A 19209-nucleotide genomic window follows, 5' to 3' on the forward strand; every position below is an offset into this window, starting at 1 on the left:
TTAGAATAATTGTTAACAGATGGCTCTAATGCCAGTAAGGAGATCTTGTCAAAGGCACAAAGTAGTTTTCTAGCAAAGTCTTTGCATGCCTTTCTGGAATGCTCCGCGGGGTATAAAAGGGCCGGCGGTCCGCCCTTGGAGTCTAGAGTTAGAACAAGTCGCGTCAGTCATAAATACGCCTCCAACTGTGCCAGTTGGAAGGAATTGTTCTATAATTAATTGTGCAGTATGGTTGTATAATTTAGTGTAAAATAAACGCTTATATTAAAGTTATACGTCGGGTTTTTGTCTAGTGCTATGCAATGTAGTGATACAAGTCTACATTGGGAAAGCTAACAGCAGACGATATTTCCTTGCCGTGATTATAAAATCAGGCTTAGGCAAGGACAGTGTCAAATGTTCATCTTAAAACGGAAACAGACATCCATAAAATCGTGAATATTGGAGAGATACACATAAATAAATTAAAAGTTAATAATCATATTACAGTCGACGTTTGACGTAGAAAAAAGCAACTGTGAGGGAGGTATTATAATCTAGTGAAACGAAACTCAGTCTCTTAAAGAAGAATTTAAAAAAAAAAAACAAACCAGGATTTCGACATTCTTGTCATTTCACTGTTTTTATTCCATTTAAATAATAATTATGAGTACAGTAATATTTTACAATCAATACTCAATTGTCTTAAATTTCCCACAAGATTTTTTAGCTTCATCAACATAATACAAGCAGAAGTGCAGAATACTCAAAAGAAAAAATATAATTTTTATTGTATTCATTAAAAAGAAAATAAAAAATCTTCACATTGTTCACGGATAGATGGTACGAAAGAATTTCATTGACGACTTTATCTCGGTAAACTGCACATTTCGCAAGTACTCAATTCACTGCGATTAATGAAAGTGCAATGCTTACAAGTCCAAGTGGCGGAGGTTGGGGCGCTGGCAGTTGCGTTCGTTTCCAATCCACTAAAATTTAAAAAGGTACATTAAATTTAGAGAGTTGAATTTTTAAAATTTGTTTATAAGAATGTGCAATCCAAGTATAGAAACAGTCATTCCTACATAGCAGCTCATTGATCATATTAGCGGGATGCACGAGGGACACTAAAAGCTTAGCATTTAGCTACTCATGCTTATTCGACATGTCGGAATACACCATCACTTTCAAGATCTTCCGTAATTAGCAATATGGAAACCAGAACTATTCCTTTTTGCAGGATGATCCGTTTCTTAATAAGCGGAAATAGTTTTTAATCTACTTTTGATCACCATGTGATCGACACAGAAAACGTTGTATTAACATATAGACGAGTACAGAACGGCACGCAACTGGAGATTGCTTGTACTCAACTTGAAGAAAGACTAATTAGTCTATACGATGGGAATACAGTCGGTGTTCCGCTGGTGACTGTTGGGGGCTGAGTCTACTCGGTCTACCTAGCAGCCGCGAGTCTGAGATTGCGAAGGCTTACAAGCTGTGCCAAATCAAGGAGAATTTGGCCCGCTTATAACATAGCCTGATCACGAGAGCTCCTGTGCCAGACGGATGCAAATGCATTCAAGGTTACGGATGTCTGCACGGGGCACTGGCCCATAGGGGACCATGCCGCTAGGCTCGGCTTACCCTACAACTCGCATTGCCGAAGCTGCGGAGAAGGAAGGGAAACCCTCATGCACTTTCTCTGTGATTGCCCAGCTCTGGCTCGAGGCAGGCTACGGACACTGGGTAAACCATTCTTTGGGGACCTCAGTGAGATTTCTAGCTGCAGGGTCGGAGAGCTGCTTTCCTTCGTGAATGCTACGGGCTGGCTCTGAAGATCCGAGCCAGCTGGACTCTGCTTCCCTGTTCCTATAACAACAGTCACGGTCTTAGGAGTTTGTGGCATCAAAACGGCGCACCAAAGCGCTAATTGGGCTCCTCGGAGCGGCCACTGATACCTACCTACCTACCATACGATGAGCAAAATGAATCCAGCCTTCTCATGGTTTAATTTGGCATATTTCAAATTGACAATTTGACCACTTCAAGTTTTAAAAAAGTTGTTTTTTTTCTTTAAGATAAATTGTTAAAAATTACGTGCTTTATCTTCAACCATAAGAACACTTGATAGTTAGCTTTCAGATGTGCCGCTTCATTCAAAATAAAACAAATGGATTTGATTCAAATCGTTTACCTTGATCCACTGGAACTGGCGGCAATTAATGTTTCCAGAGTTCTCCAATTTTCTTCAGATTTAAATTGATATGCCAGCTCTTTATTTTTTGTTCGAACGGCATCTATGAGAGTTTTCATGTGTTCCTTTATGGGCACTACATCCATTTTATAGAGATAAATTAGAAGATGGAAATCGGATATAGCATCAAGGAAGTCATTCGCGTCCCAACGTGATAAATATGCGCTAAGAGCTCCGAAATCTTGTAAATGACCTTCCAAGTATCGATTCTCAATTGGAAATGATTCGTTAACATTGCTCGCTGTGAATGTGTAGACAGGCGTTACAGGAGTAGTGGCAGGCACTTCCACTAGGAGATATTCAACAGGTAGAGGACGGGCTAGGCGTTGAACTTCATTCCCATATTGGTCCTTTTCCTGAAAACAAAGTAATTGTTGGTAAACATCAAATAAAGGTTCTAAAAAAGATATAGGATATTTTCAGATTGAACTTTCCTAGGGTCTAATCAATTGGCCGAACCAAATTAAGTAATTTTTGGAATTAAAAAAAGTATAAAAAATGAAAAATTAAAAAAATTTTTTTTACTAACACATCGTTCAATAAGTCCCGGGACTAAGTATGAAAACAACATTTTATCGGCAAAATTCTTTATTATTCATCAACATAATCTCATTCAAGGGTTATACAATCATTCCAACGCTTCTCTAACTTTTCAATGGCATGCTTGTAGAACGATTTGTCTTTTGACTCAAAATGAGCCTCAGTAGCAGCGATCACCTCCTCATTTGAGCCAAATCTTTTTCCCTGGAGCATCTTTTTGAGATCCGCAAAGAGCCAACAGTCGCTGGGGGCCAGATCCCGCGAGTACGGAGGATGAGAAAGCAGTTGAAATCCTAATTCGTTGAATTTGGTCATCGTTTTGATTGACTTGTGGCATGGTGCGTTGTCTTGATGAAAGATGACTTTCTTCTTCTTCATATGTGGGCGTTTTTTCGCTATTTCGGCCTTCAAACGATCCAATAACACCATGTAGTAGTCGCTATTGATGGTTTTTCCTTTTTCGAGGTAGTCAATGAAAATTATACCATTCGCATCCCAGAATACGGACGTCATCACTTTGCCGGTCGACTGTTGTGTTTTTGGACGCTTCGGGCGGCTTTTATCGGTCGTACGCCATTCAGCTGACTGCCGACTTGACTCCGGAGTGAAATGGTGAATCCATGTTTCGTCCACTGTCACATATCGACGCAAAAAATCCTGTTTATTACGAGTAAACAGTGCCAAACAGTTCTCCGAATCATTGATACGTTGTTGCTTTTGTTTCATTGTGAGCAAACGCGGCAGCCATTTGGAAAAACCTTTTTCATAGCCAATTTTTGGTGCAAAATAGTAAATGCACTACCAGTTGATATGTTCACCATCTTAGCTATCTCGCGGACTTTCATTTTGCGGTCACCCATCACAATTTTAAATACTTGCTTGGTGTTTTCGGGAGTTACTCCCTCATTTGGCCGACCCGAACGTTCCGCATCATTTGTATCAGCACGACCGCGTTTCACATCGAAAACCACCGACAAATGGTTATTTTCGACGGAGTAGAGTCCGGATAACGTTTTTCAAGCCATTGCTGAGCTTGAACAGTGTTTTTTCCCCATTAGAAAATAATGTTTTATCAACACATGAAACTCGTTTTGGTCCATTTTTTTCACGGTTGCAAAGGTAGCGTCACTTTAACCACTATAGCTTTCTTGGTTATGTTTCGAATTACATCAAATTTTGACACATCTTATCTGAAGGTTGGCACTTCTGAACCTTGGTATATAAATGGCATTATTAGCGCCATTTCTACGCTAGTCCCGGGACTTATTGAACGATGTGTTAAGTTTCAAAAATTTTTCATTTAAATCTTTGAAGGCAAAAGTCGCTCTACAATTTACCATTCCTTTATATGGTGTATAGGATGGAAAGCGCTGTTGGACTCTCCCTTAGCTACCGATGGCGGTTGTAGTTGCATATGCAGTTCGGCTCGATCATTCGCCTTTCTTACTCGGAAAGTAAATAAAAGGAAAAACAGAAACTAACATTCGATACCTTTTACCAATGTTGAGAGATTTCTTGTTCACTTCTACAGAATGAACGTTACAGGGATCATTCTCCGAGATACGTATTATTGGCATAGATAGGTAGATACATCATTAATAGGACGATCTGCCGTGTATAAAAGGTATAGCTGCGAACAGAGTACAATACGTAATTTCAAGTCATATTATGCTGTTGAATATATTTGATAGATAGACGATATCAGATGATTTTCATTCTTGTTCTTCGTAATACGATACACCTCCTCCAGGTATCTTGCTTTGCCTCCTAATACTCTTTTAGGTATTCTTTTGCTGGCCATTCACTGCATACGATTGTGCTGGATCATCATACGGGTTATGAAATTGATTGCATTGAAATCTCCGCTCCATCCTTTACTAGTTCAAATTTCGACGTAGAGTTTTTCCTTTGAATGTGTCAATAAATCTCTCTAACGCCTGCGTCAGAGTCCATGCCTCACAGCCAGGCGGTAGAGAAAATACCTGGGCCCGAGCTGAAAATTATGTAGTAAAACTGGACCCAGACTGAGAGTTATACGATCTCTTCCCTTTTTTTATTCAAATTTCTATTAAAAGTCCACGAGAAAATTGCGAAACCGGGAGGAGTCCCGCGTACTTCCATTTCAGCGCTCCTTTCATCAGGCCTGCTCACAGCCCGAGTAGATTACATACAAGAGGAGCAAATCGAGCTTCTAGGTGACACGGGATGTGATGGCTATATGTGGGTTAGGTACGAGGTAGCCAATTTTTTTTTCTTGCGAATGTTTCACCATACCATGCATCACATACACGACACCAACACCAAGAAAAAGATTTGCAGAACTCTTCACAAGCAAGTGCACGCCGAACATGTGCAACGCTTCTCTTCCGCCATACAAATTGAATCAATATGCCGGAGAATGAATTTCTTGTATGTGATCTTCATTTCACCGCCAGGTGTCTGTATAATTATTGTCTTATGAATCCGGAACTAACTTCTCTTTATATTATCTGTAGGACGGAGTAGTAGGATTTCCTGGCTATAATTTCGCGGTGCTGAATTTCCTCTTTATCGTTGCCATCTTTCGCTAAATTTATCCTTAGTTGGACGAAATTCTCAACATTTTCTAAAACGAAGCCCTTTATTGCCAAGCTTTCTGGATTTAGGTTCGTCTTTTTCCTGGTTTCATCAATTTCGTTTTCTTTTCGTTAATTCTTAATCCGACTTGGTATGATGTCCTATTCAATTCAAGGAATACCTATTTGGTGGCTGGGATTGTAGTGTCATTATAGTAATATCATCAGCGAGTTACACTATCCTTTAAAATTTATAGAACAATGTTACAGTGATGTTATAGACGAGATTAAAGAGTGAGGGACGAGATTAATTTAGTTATAGTGATTTTCGTCAGCACTCTGTAAGACGTGCACAGTAATGCAGCGCTTCTGCAGTTGTCACAGGTAAGCTCCTTCCTTTTTTGTGTCAGTCATCACCAGGTAACTTTTCATTTGCTTTGCTCATGATCAGTCCTAGTTAGGTTCATTTTAGGCAATAGTCCATTCTCATATGGAGTGGACTGGTGGCGTGAGAAAGGGCATGTTGGTGATTTCTTGGTTTAGAATTAGGCTGAAATATCCCTTCCAGGTACCACCACACAACGCGATGATACTTCAAGAATGCGCTTTCCGTAAATGCAATAAAATCACACTGGTATTATTTACAAAAGAAAGAAGCTGAATGGTCTTCGCTACGCAGAGATGAGGGCAATAACCCTTCAACTCTTCGAAGAAGTGAAATATTCGGGAGTTATTTTATATACGAGGCTTGCACTAAAGAGACAATTTTAAATAGCCGGCCCGTAAGCCGATATAGCCTTTTGCTGAAGATTTTGTGAAACCAAAGTGTCCCAAAGACCTAGGGAAGAGTCGGGGTGATTTACTTTCATATAATGCTCCCATGTGGAAGCAAAGAGAAACTCGCATGAAACAGTTTAGTGTTGAGTTACTCAATGAATGTTGAGAGAACGGAATTTCAAAATAGTATAGGTGGGGCGAGGATTTAACGCTACCAATGAGACAATTATTATAGAATTTGGCATTCTCGTCGAAAGAAATAAGGCTACCATGATCAAAAAATTAATCATTGCCTCTAATATTTTACTCATTTGGGCACAGTTCAATGAACTTCTTGGCAATAAAGTACAGTTCCCTAGGCGACTAAGGACTCCTTTGGTGCTGGAAGATGAATTGAAAACTCTGAATTGCACACTTTTAGAATGCTATGAAGAGGCTTGTCCTATTTCCCGTGGCCAAAGCGGTAAAACGGTTCCTTGGTGGAACCGAGAACTGCAAAAACTCAGGAAATCAACCAGGCGACTTCTAAATCGTGCTTGCAAAAATAACAAGGACGAAGACTGATTAAATTTCAGGAACTCACAACGTGAATATAAAAGGATCGTGAGGTGCTCGAAACGAGACTCCTTTAGAGCGTACTCTGAAGAAAGAAAGAAAGAAATATTTTTCGAGGATGTCTTGCTCTGGGCTACGTGTCTTCTTCTTGGCAACAGGTTAAGGTAGTTTTCATACCAAAACCTGGGAAAGATGACTATTCTAATCCAAAGAACTTCAGATAGATCAGCTTGACTTCATTCTTGCTGAAAGGTTTGGAGAGACTGGTGGAGCGTCACATTCGTGGAAACGCACTTAGGTCACACCCACTTAGTGAAAACCAACATGCTTACCAACGTGGAAAGTCCTGTGAGTCTGCTCTTCATTCTTTGGTCACCAAGATAGAGGATGCAACTTTGAATGGTGAGTACGCGATGGGGGTGTTCGTGGACATTGAAGGGGCTTTTGACTGTGCGCCTTTTCAAAACCTTTGTGATGCCGCCAGAGCGCATGGTGTTGATGATGCTTTAATTAAGTGGATCCATGCTATGCTAACGCAAAGATTGCTGTGCGCTGAGGTAGGGGGCGATCGCTACCTGACTACGGAATCAACGAAGGGCTGCCCCCAAGGAGGTGTGCTTTCGTCGCTTCTGTGGAGTATACTGATCGACTCACTGCTATGCGAACTGCAAAATTTGCCAATACACGCTCAAGCTTATGCTGATGACGTGGCTGTACTTGCTGTTGAGTGGGATCTTGGAACGGTGTGTATGAATATAAAGCGTGCCGTTGATTTGATAGGCAGCTGGTGCCTTAGACATGGTTTGTCAGTTAATCCAAATAAAACCACAATGGTTTTATTCACAAAAAGGAGAAAACTGGATGGACTTTGTCTCCCTGAGATGAGGGGTACTACCCTTCAACTCTCCGAGGAAGTGAAATATCTGGGGGTCACTCTAGATAAAAAAACTTCTTTGGAACAAACATGTAGAGGTAAAGATGAAACGAGCTCTCACAGCTTATGGGCTGTGCAGACGGACCTTTGCCTCGACATGGGGACTCAGGCCTCATGTGGTAATGTGGATATACGTTGCCATCATTAGGCCGATGTTCATATATGCATCTGTAGTGTGGTGGGTTAAGGTGAGACAAAAAGGTTTTCACCGTAAACTAGCCGCACTGCAAAGAACTGTTTGTCTGGGTATCACTGGTGCCATGAGCACGACATCCGGCGCAGCTCTGAATGCACTACTCAATTTGCAGGCTCTGGATATATTTATTCAAAGCACTGCAATGAGAGCAGCTCATAGGCTAATTCGATTAGATCTATGGGAAAACAACGGATGTGGGGGGCACAGAGCATAGGAAGAGTTACTGGGAGGACTGAATCCAGTTCTTACAATGCCTTCCGATTCTCGTGTCCCCATACATCTGTTTGGTAGAAGACATGTAGTTACCCTGAAGCGTAGAGAGGACTGGGAAGACCCAGAGGAATGCGTGGCGGGATATACGGAAGTCTTTTACACCGATGGCTCAAAAATAGAAGAGGGTTCTGGAGCCGGAGTCTACCTCTCGAATAAAAACGAGAAGTGGGCTTTTCCTTTGGGACAATATGCCACGGTTTTTCAAGCCGAAGTTTATGCGATCCTAAGGGTGGCAAACTGGGTGATTGACGAGCGGTTAAAGGGCAGGCGCATCGCAATCTGCAGTGACAGTCAAGCTGCACTGAGGGCATTGAGCAGTCCTTTGATCACCTCGAAAATGGTTCAGGAATGCAGAAACCGTTTGAACTCTATGTCTAGATTCAATACGGTGGAGCCTGGATGGATTTTATTTAGAGTTTTAAGTTCCTCTGAACTTTGATGCAGCAGGTGACGATGAAGGGTACAGTTGTTTTTGAGAAAAGTGCGCGTGATAGACAGTGAACCGATTTTAATAAGGTTTTGTTTTCAAAATGCAGAAACAACAATGTTGCCGAACATTCCGCCCGTCTTATTGAGAGAATTGCTCCAGGAAAGATACAGAAAATTTACCTTTCACTTATGTATCAAGGAAAACGAACTGAAATTTGGAGATAGGTTTGAAGTTAATAAGATAAAATAATCATAAAATTGTACAGGCATAATTTTGCGTATGAAAAATCTTTGTATGATATACATTTACATAAAATAAACCCGTGCTACGAGCTGTTTTGCAAGTCTCCCTCTTCTCCAGATTTCCGGCAACTATTTTGTTGAAAGTTTGCTGAACTCAAGAAGATTGCCTGCCAACGGAAGTCAAACTCGAAACGGACACCTACTTTGGAGCACTTTCTTCGAGTTCATTGACTTATCATATAGAACTACAAAACCTTAAAACGGATGACGTTCGGAGGTACTTATCAGTAACGTGAATGATTGGAGAACCATAACAAGGAGAATTCATTAATTGAAAGCTCACTTATCCAAAACGATTTAGCCGGGGAAATTCAGGTTCTCCCAAGTAGCCATAAACTGCTGTACTTATACATTTATGCGCACCCCACGCTCAACAGTTTGTTCTGAGATATATAAATGCTTCAAGTACAAGTCTTCCCCTTATGTGCACATAAGGTCAGAAAGCTTCAATACTTCAACTATATCTTCAACGTTCAAAGTTGGTCGCAAGGTTTTTATACGCGTATTCAAGGTGAAATAAGCAATACTATCCAGCATTACAGAGGTTAAAGCTCAAAACAAGGAAAATATGTCGAATGGTATAGAAAAAGCTCCATAAAAGTATAGAGACTTGCATTCCATTTGCTTGAGGTGGGTTCGGGTGATGTCTTTTGCCTACGAGTTCCTGAAGGGGAGCCTACTTCGCGCAATAAGCTACATAAGTACGTCTGAATTCTTCGTATAAACTGTTCAGGAAGCAAAATAACATGTGCCGTAAACAAACAAAATATATTGGAATATATGCGGAACATCCCACGCATTTGATATGATTGCTACTTGTTTTTTGGAGGATCCCAAATAACTGAATTAGCACCGATTAATTGCAATAATTAGTACCTTTGCATTAGGATAGTTTATTGAATAGGGAACATCTGAACATCTGTTCCTTTAAATGGCGAACATATGTTAGAGAAAGACGCTTTTTTTTTAATGAATCCATTGAAATTATTCTTTCAGTAATAGGATCGCGCACATTTTCATCAACTTTAGTTTCTTTTAAAAGTGATTTGTGAAATATCGATATATTTTTAAAAAAAATATTCCTGGTCTGCCCATTATTATTATTCTCTTAAGGGAAAGTCGCACCGCGTCCTTGAAGAACTATTGTGCCCCTTTTACTGGTTATAGTGTACCTGTTGATCATAGTATCTCAAGCAGGCCTGTAACCGTTAGGAACTTTAGTATGTTCCCCATTTCCAGAAGTTTCAGCTTTGCATCTGGTATTAAGTGTTCTCCCAGATGTATCGACCTACTTTGCACAAGTGCCGGACACTGTCCCAGGACGTGCATAGAGGTTTCGTCCTCCTCTTCACAGAACCTGCAGGCAATGTCCGTAGATATCCCTAGCTTCCCTAGGTGGTAGTTCAGCCGACAATGACCAGTGAGAATTCCCACTATGATTCGAAGGTTCTTTTTGGTGAGGTTTAAGCAATCCTTTGTGCGCATGGGTTCGTATCCCCCAATTAGCACCCTGGACTGCTCCATCCCTGGTAGGCCCGCCCAATATAGTTCCCTCAACCGTTTCTCTTCGTTTCTTAGATTCATAGCCATGAAACCGTTTCCGATTCCACAGAAGGGTTCTGGCCCGTGTAGAGGCATCCCTGCTCCCTTCTTGGCTAGTTCATCCGCTGCCTCATTGCCTTCCAGCCCAGCCTGGCCTGGAACCCAAAGTATCCAGACCTTGTTGGACGATCCGAGTGTATTCAGTCTCTCAAGGCATTCCCATACCAGTTTAGAGTTCACCTGGTTGGAACTAAGTGCCTTGATCGCTGCTTGGCTATCGGTGAGAATAGCTATGTTCTGCCCCCTGTAGTTCCTTTGCAGATTAAAGGAGGCACATTTGTCTATGGCGTAAATTTCCGCCTGGAATATGCTAGTGTACCTGCCCATTGGCTCAAAGTACATTTTCCTTGGACCAATGACACCGGCACCCGCTCCCTCTGCTGTGAGGGATCCGTCAGTATACCAAGTAATCAGTTGCTGGTTTAAGCCGTATGTCGCAGCCACGCTCTCCCAGTTTGCCTTGTTACTCCAACGTGTTTCAAACTTCTTATCGAAGTGAAACCTCGTTGTCATGTTGTCCCTCGGTATCAGTAATTCGGGATACCGACTAGAAAGGATATCAATCTTCCTTCGATTTAAGCAGCTCCTCGCCTCACTCATACTACCGGCCATCCTGAATATTGATCTCCTTGCCTGCATCTGTATGTGCAGATGGAGAGGGGTCAATCCCAGAAGGACCTCCAGGGATGCCGTTGGGCATGTCCTCATTGCCCCACTGATACACACGCAAGCCAGCCTTTGGAGCTTATGTAATTCCCTGGCTTGTGTGCTGAGTTGGGTTCTTTCTGCCCAGATTACCGCTCCATAGGTAATCATTGGTCTTACTATTGCAGTATATATCCAAAGTAGTATCTTCGGGCTGCAACTCCATTTTTTTCCTGCTATGGATCTGCAAGTCATCAGAGCCCTCGTGGCTTTCCGACAAGTGTTTCCGACATGTGTCTTCCAGAGTAATTTTTGGTCTATCGTGATTCCCAAATATTTGACCTCTGTTTCTTGTTTCACCTCCATATCATGTAATGTTATGGCTTTCAGGTGATCCAGCTTACGCCTCCAAGTGAATGGTACTATGGTGGTTTTGGTTGGGTTGATCCGCAGTCCCACCTTCCTGCACCAGGCACTAGTAACCCTTAATCCAGTTTGGATTCTATCACATAGGGTATCTTCATATTTGCCCCTACAGATTAGAACAATCTCGTCCGCGTAGCCCTGGACTTGTATTCCAGTATTAGTTAACACGTCCAGGAGTTCATCCACTACCATACTCCACATCAGCGGCGATAGTACTCCGCCCTGTGGACAGCCTTGAGTGGTGTTCATGATAATAGAATTTGTACCTGTTTGTACCTCTATTTGTCTGCTTTCTAGCATTTTGCCCATCCAGAGTGCTAGGGTGTTTCCCACTCCTTTGCGGCTCAGGGCATCCTGTATTTCTGTGTGCGATGTGTTGTCGAATACTCCTTCGATATCCAAAAACGCGCACAGTGCAATTTCTTTTGTTTCTATGGCGTCCCGTAGTACCTCTGTCAGCTGATACAGAGCAGTTTCCGTTGACCTTCCTGCCCGGTAAGCGTGTTGACAGTGATGTAGGGGATTACGCTTTAGAACGTTAGTTCTAATATAGTTGTCTATGACCTTCTCCACCGTTTTGAGTACGAACGATGTTAGGCAGATTGGTCTGAAAGATTTAGGGTGAAAAGGATCCTTTTTACCCGCCTTCGGAATAAAGACCACTTTTGCCCGTCTCCATGCCCTTGGTATGTAACCCAGTGCTATGCTCCCCCTTACCACCCTCAGAAGAGACTCTAAGATAATTCCTAGGCCTCTCTGGATAAGTGCTGGGAAAATGCCATCTGCTCCGGGAGATTTCATTGGTTGAAAGGTTCCCACTGCCCATCTTAGCCTAGCTTCTGAGCATACCTCTTTTGCTAGTTTCCAGCTCTCTTTCCTTCCCCTTTTATTCGTTGTTGGGGTGTCAGGCAGATTATTGTCGCCTGCCGTCGAGGGGTAGGACCCCGGGAAATGAGTTCTGAGAAGCAGGTGTACCCTGTCCCCCTCATTCTCGGTGAATGTCCCATCTTCCATTTTCAAGCAGACAGAGGATATTCCCCCGTCTTTGGCTACAGCCTTGTACAGCCTGGTTGCTTCTGTGATCTGTTCAATCCCTTCACAGAATTCCCTAAAGCTGTTCCGTTTCGCTTCCCTGATGGCGTTGCTATACGCAGTCAGTGCATTTTTATACCTCCGCCAGTCCCCGGTTCGTTTTGCCCGGTTAAAGAGTTTTCGTACCTCCGTTCTGCCCATAATCAAAAAAAGTATCTAAGAATAATCTTGTGATGTTTCTAGCGATTAAATTGTTTGAAATAATTAGGCTGCTTTTGCTTTTCGCTAGTGTTATTATTTTTATGTTTGCATATACCGATATTTCGGAAACCACTTGTTCCGTTAATCAATGCTACAAGACTGTTATTATATATTTGGTCAACTTAAAACTTCAACACTTAACCACGAATGATTTGTTCTGGAGTTTAAGGTTGCGTATATCTGTTACATCTAAGTTATTCGGAAATGGGTGAACCTGTTGGTAAGAAATTTGATGAGAGTGTGTGGTGTGCCAATTCCTTTTTTAAAAAAGCACTCTCCATACATGTGAAAGTGAGGAGTAATTTTTTTCTCAGAGTATGATTATCTAAGCACCATAAATTGTAACAGGTCTCCCTCTCAGAACCTATCCAGTAAAAATTTGAAAAAATCATAACAATGCCTATATATATGCACGAAGTGTGCCAAAAGTGTTAGTAAGTTAGTAAGAACGGTCTCCAATTTCGATGAAACATACAGTGGTGTAAAAAATATAGACTCAAATATATATTTTCGTATTTTTCGTGAAAAATAATATATAATACTTTTAATCCGGTTTTCCCAGAAACATTGTCTATTTATGTCAACTTAGGGTAAAGGGTTTGCTGTTATCAGTGATAAATGGGATTTAAAAAAGGAAAAAGAAATTATTTTTAGCTGTGAACAAGTATAAATGGCTTTTTTCTTTTTTAAGTCCCATTTACCTTTGCATAAAGTGCTCTAACACAATTCAAGGCTCTGATCCAATATGGATTGTTGCGTCAACGATTATTTCCGGGTTATCACAATTTCGGCAAATGCCGGATTTTACCTAATGCTAGCACTAAGTGCCAAGCATTTAGGCTCGGACGATCCTACCTACTTAAAAACTAAAAGGGGCACTGGTGATGGTGGCTGGTGGTAGGTCAGTGGGAGAATCCGTCGAGTACTCCCCGTAACATCGAGCACGTTTGCAGAATGGTGTACTTCTGCATGGTTTGAACCAGACTGTGCGAAAGTCCCAGGACATCAAGGGAAGCCGTCAGGGATTTAGGTACAATACCTGTAGCTGACAATATTATGGGAACTACAACCACCCGCTTGAGACGTCAAATTTCTTTGATTTCCCGAGCCAATGGCTCATAGTTCACCTTCTTCTCCACGTATTTCCGTTCAATGTTGCTATTATGGGAGATAGCAACATCAATAATATACGCGGAGTGACCCGTCTTGTCAACTAACAGTACGTCAGGCTTGTTGTGTGGAGTATGGCGATCAGTCAGAACTTGCCGGTCCCAATACATGCTGCAAGCAGAACTATCAAGTACTGCTTGCGGCTCATATCGATAAACCGGAGATGTTCCCGTGATCAGCCCATGCTTATATGCAAGGTTTTGATGGATAACCTTACATACAGCATTATGCCTGGTGATGTATTGCACCGGTGCCATAACAGTACAGCCAGAAATGAGATGGTCCAACGTCTCTAACGCTGAACCACACATTCTGCACTGGTCGTTCTTCACCCGTTCTTTCATGATGAGCTTTTTATAAGCTCGGGTGGCGACCACGCCATCCTGAATGGCACACATGAACCCCTCCGTCTCAGCAAAGAGCTCCCCAGCACACAGCCATCTGTTCGACAGATGCAAATCGACAAATGGCTGCCAAAGACAATTCATGTGTTTACCGTGCATTGGCTTCGACTTCCATTCATCGATCCCCTCCTGGTCCGACTTCACCCCAGTCAGAGGATTGAAAGATCGATCCTTCAAGTTAATTGGAGTCAGTCCACAGTCTGCCTTACAGACAGCCGCATGCAAGGGGCTCGCCTGCTCTTTACTGTAAAAATAAGCGCGCAGCGAGTCGACTTGGCGATGATGTTGTGCCGCCACGTCGACCACGCCCCTACCTCCGATGTCACGAGGCAGGTTCATCCGCTCCACGGCAGACTTTGGGTGATGCATTCGGAATTTGGAAATAGTTATCCGTATCCGCCGCTGGACGTTTTCCAGGTCGGTCTTCGTCCACGGCAATATTCCGAATGCATAAGCCAGTGAAGGGATAGCGAACACATTCAACGCGCTTATTTTATTCTTCCCCGAGAGATGCGATTTCAGCACCAGCTTTACACGTCGCGAGAATTCGGACAGCAGAGCTTCTTTCAGATCACCAACTCGAGCATGGATTCCTTGCAGAATTCCTAGGTACTTATAGAAGTCTGTCTCGGTCATAGCTTCGATGTGGAGGTCACTAATGCTATGTCCGGCATGTGGCTCGTGATGACCTTTGCGGATGGCTTGGATTCGACATTTGTCTAATCCAAACTTCATCCGAATATCACGGCTGAACATGTCTATTATTCGCAACAGACTTCTAAGATGGTCATCAGTACCAGCATACAGCTTGATGTCATCTAAGTACATCAAGTGTGTCAGTTCGCACTTAGCACGTAGGCCATACTTTATTGCAAAACCATGCCCTCTAGCATCATTCAGTAGCCATGAAAGGGGGTTCAGTGCCATACAAAACCAAAGGGGACTCAATGAATCCCCCTGGAAGATGCCCCGCCGTATACGGATGGGCTCTGAGGTATTAGCACCCTCAGATGTACGGACTGATAAGGTGGTATGCCACCCTTCCATGACTGTCGCCAAAAACTTTATTAGTCTCGGATCAATGCGATACAGATGTAGGATATCGATTAGCCAGGTATGCGGAACGCGGTCGAAAGCCTTGGCATAATCGATATAGCAACTGAAGAGGTTTCTCTGGCCTCTAGTTGCTTGTCCTACAACTACCGAGTCTATTATGAGTTGCTCTTTGCAACCCCTTGACCCAACTCGGCAGCCCTTCTGCTCCTCGGACAGAATGTTGTTGGTCTCGAGGTGCGCATTGATCCTTCCACTAATAATGGACGTGATGAATTTGTAGAGGGTTGGTAAGCAAGTGATCGGTCTTGTGTCTGCGGGGTCCTGCATCGTGTTCTTCTTAGGGATAAGGTAGGTAATCCCCGCAGTGAGGAAAGGTGGAAATTCCTCCGGCCGACTCATGACCTCATTTATACTGCGTGCCAACCGACTGTGTACGCTGGTAAATTTCTTATATCAGAAATTCTGCACCCGATCCAGACCTGGGCCCCTCCAGTTCTTCGAGCTGTTTATGGCTCGTCGAACTTCCTCTTCGGTAACAACCGCGAAATTCATGCCAGGTGTATTGGCATGGCGGGAGCCTTCGGCGGTGATCCACTAGCATGCTCAGCATGCTGGGCAGGTAACCCCCAAAGTCCACCCCAATACTCTTTCGCTTCCGTCACCGAGAACTGTACTGTCTGGGCGCCCTGTTGGGATTCGTTGAGAGATCTGAAAAAGCTCCGCTGGTTCCTCGCGTATGTTGCATTCTGGACACGTCTGGAATAACTTTCGCCATACCGTCGTAACCGACTGCATATGACAGAAAGTTTCTGTTTTAGTGTGTCCAGAATTTCAACAACGGGTGTCTCACAGGGGATGGCATAGTTCCGGTAAACCCTCTGCACTTTATTTCTCACCCGTCGGCTGGCACTGCCAGTGCTGATCTGAATCAGTCTAGCAATATCCTGCCTTAGTGAGTCCCGCCGACGTTCCAGACGAATTTTCCATGGTGGATCTCTTTTGTCACTCAAACCAATAACGCGAAAGCGAATCTTCTGACCGTGCAATCTAATAGCCGCAACTGCACCACAATACACAAGTGATTGTAGTTGCAGCAGCGACATATCAGCACACAGTCGAGATGCAATCTCATCATTGATTTGAGATAGAATTCCCAGAGTTGCTGGAGATGCATAGAGCCTGGGAATACCTGGTCTATGCAAAGGATCCATATCCGAGAATTCTATACACGCTCTTTGGAATTTGTCCCGAACCTCAGCGGAAACCTCAGCTGGACGGTGGAGAAGAGTGCTTCGGCGAGTACTGAACCTGTTGCCTGCAGTGCGGCGTGGTGTTGTTGATGCCGTCGCCTCTGCCCCCATCGACTCTCGGTCACCAGTTTCCCCGATGACTTCAAGTCGAACACGTTCCCTGATGGTGGCCGGGATTGTGTCGCTGCGAGTAATGAAGCGGTACTGGCCTGCGACTCGCTGCACAGTCACGTGCGCGAATTGCGGGAAACGCTCGACGAATCTCTGGTGCAACAAGGGACGGTAAGATGTTGTACCCGCCCCCGCCGTTATTTCGTAGTAGGAGCGGATGATGAAGAGGTTCATTTCTTGAGTCCATTTCATCCGCTTCCTACGCGAACCTGCTGAAGTGGTCGCCACAGATTGTGGCGAAACAGCTGCAGCAGGCGGAGCTGTGCTCCTGGTCGTCGTGGCGCCTAGACGTCGAACCGCCCCACGACTAGCGGTTTCGACGCCGTGCTGTCCATTACGAGAGCCCGACCCAGTCACCAAGTCAGACGACTCCCGCCGGTTATCCGTACCGGACCTCAAATTTCTCCTTCTTCTCATTGTTGGTGGTGCATTTTATCCCTAGCTGCCAGGTGTTGAGATAGCTTCCTTAGTGAGTAATCTGCAAGACTGCAAAGTTCCTGCACTTTCCTCACCTACCCCATTTCTCAAAAAAAATATTACCACTTGACTTGACTTGACTTATTAGACCGTAAAAATTTCGTAAAGTCAAGTCAATCACCGGCTTAGAAGAAAATGCAATGCACACAAAGGTTACTGCCAGCAAGGAGTAATCAGTGATTTCTCTGGGTCTGTTAAATGCATTTAATTTGGAGTTTCCTGCCGATAATTAGTGTGCCTAACTACCTGGCTGCAATCTATCTTAAAGAAAGAGGGCTTTGTTCGGATATGGACGATGGAATCAAGGCATAGGTTCTGTATTGGCCCCACTGTAGTGAAATATCATATAAAATGATGTTCCTAAGGGGTAATAACGCCTTGTGATTTTCTTTTTGTCCACTTTTTGAGGTTTTGTGTAAAACAAAAGCTTATTAAAGTCGATTCACTGTCTGTCTGTTCGTCACTCATTTTTCTCGGAGACAGTTGTAGCGATTGATACCAAATTTGGTGGGAAAGTGGGAACTGTAAACTCTCACGCATGCAGTGAGTTACATAATTCTACGTGGAATTTAAGAGGGGGGGGGGGGCATACATGCAAAACGAGGTGTCATTTTTTTTCATAAAATATAGTCATGTATCAAATGAAAGGTCTCGGTTAGTACTTTCCGAAGCCGATCTTAGTTTTGAAATTTGTTGGAAAGGTGGGGAGTACGGGGGGTTCAAAGTGATCATTTCTTTAAAGGACCCATTCTCAGAAACTACTCAACCGAGACTACCACTATATGGTGCCTAGGCTCCGAAATACCTTCCATACCGATATCCTTTCGAAAATAAAGTTAATAATAATATATTACTATAATTTATTGTCATTGGCTGCAAAATCCCCTTAAGTTTATCCTAGCTATAACATAGAGCATGATTCTACCAAGTTTGGTGGAAATCCCAATATTACTAACAAAATTATAATTGGTCATCGGTTGCCGCTTCTTTGCAATTTCAAGACTTTGAATGTCAATATAATTTGAAAGTGGATATTTTCACATAATATATGTTGCATACATTACGTGCTAGGTTCTAATGGGACAAATGTACACTCAAATATCTTTAGAAAAAATATACACAAAATCTTTCATACCTGAAGCGTCCAGCTTCCGGTTTCTCGACTTGTTTTATTTGCTTCCTTAACTTTTCGAAAATTATATTCAAAAGTATTTTTGTAGAGATTTTTTTTTTAACAAATGGCCATGGGCCAGGTATGAACACGATGCTTGAGGGGATTTTCTCAAAACTATAATAGGATAAAAGCTTTAATGCGATGGTATGGTCAATGGGTCCTAAATCTGCTCTCTTGATATTAAAATGGCATTTTACTGTTATAATGTTTGCTCAGAAGCTGACGTCACGCGTATAGCGCAGTCTGAGCATTTCCTTACTGAAGACATAAGAATATTTCTCTTGAAGAACTACTGTATGACCCAAGCATCGTAGATTAGAGTTTTTTCTCGAATTGTGCCAAAATGTAGCGCCTCCAATTTTCAACCGATCAAAACCAAATTTGAACTTTACTTGGCTGTCATTTTCCCACCACCTAGACCCATACACCACTTTGCAGGCGTGATTCTTCTATATACAAGTCATCACGAATTAAGCTCCTTTTCTCGAAATTCTCAATATTATCGGAGATACGGGCGTTTAAGTTTTTTAAAAGATTGCTCCATTTTACGGTAATTTTCCCAACACCTAGATAAGAAGGTAGGTAGTATCATCCCTTAATGTTGCTGAGAATGTCACAATAGTGAGTGGCAACTTAGTAGATGTCGTTGTTGCAAAACTTCTCAACGATGGTGAGTCAAACTCATCCGAAACAATTATTGCTCTAAAGGAGTGACCCGAGAATGATCAATTGACACACGCAGA

The 19209-nt window shown here is 42.8% G+C and overlaps 1 protein-coding gene across 1 annotated transcript in view; it reads right to left on the reverse strand.

Annotated features, from left to right (window-relative positions):
* Positions 1–595: 595 nt before the first annotated feature.
* The window catches only part of LOC119660569 (nuclear protein localization protein 4 homolog), a 52377-nt gene continuing 33763 nt past the window's right edge, over positions 596–19209 (reverse strand). Inside the window, exons 9-10 of the mRNA XM_038069220.1 lie at positions 2177–2592; positions 596–968 (exon numbers count right to left, since the gene is read on the reverse strand). Coding sequence (XP_037925148.1) covers positions 848–968; positions 2177–2592 — 537 coding nt within the window. The 3' untranslated portion in view covers positions 596–847. The remainder of the gene's footprint in view (positions 969–2176; positions 2593–19209) is intronic.

Source organism: Hermetia illucens, chromosome 6 (genome assembly GCF_905115235.1).
Source record: "Hermetia illucens chromosome 6, iHerIll2.2.curated.20191125, whole genome shotgun sequence".
In the NCBI taxonomy this organism is placed as follows: domain Eukaryota; kingdom Metazoa; phylum Arthropoda; class Insecta; order Diptera; family Stratiomyidae; genus Hermetia; species Hermetia illucens.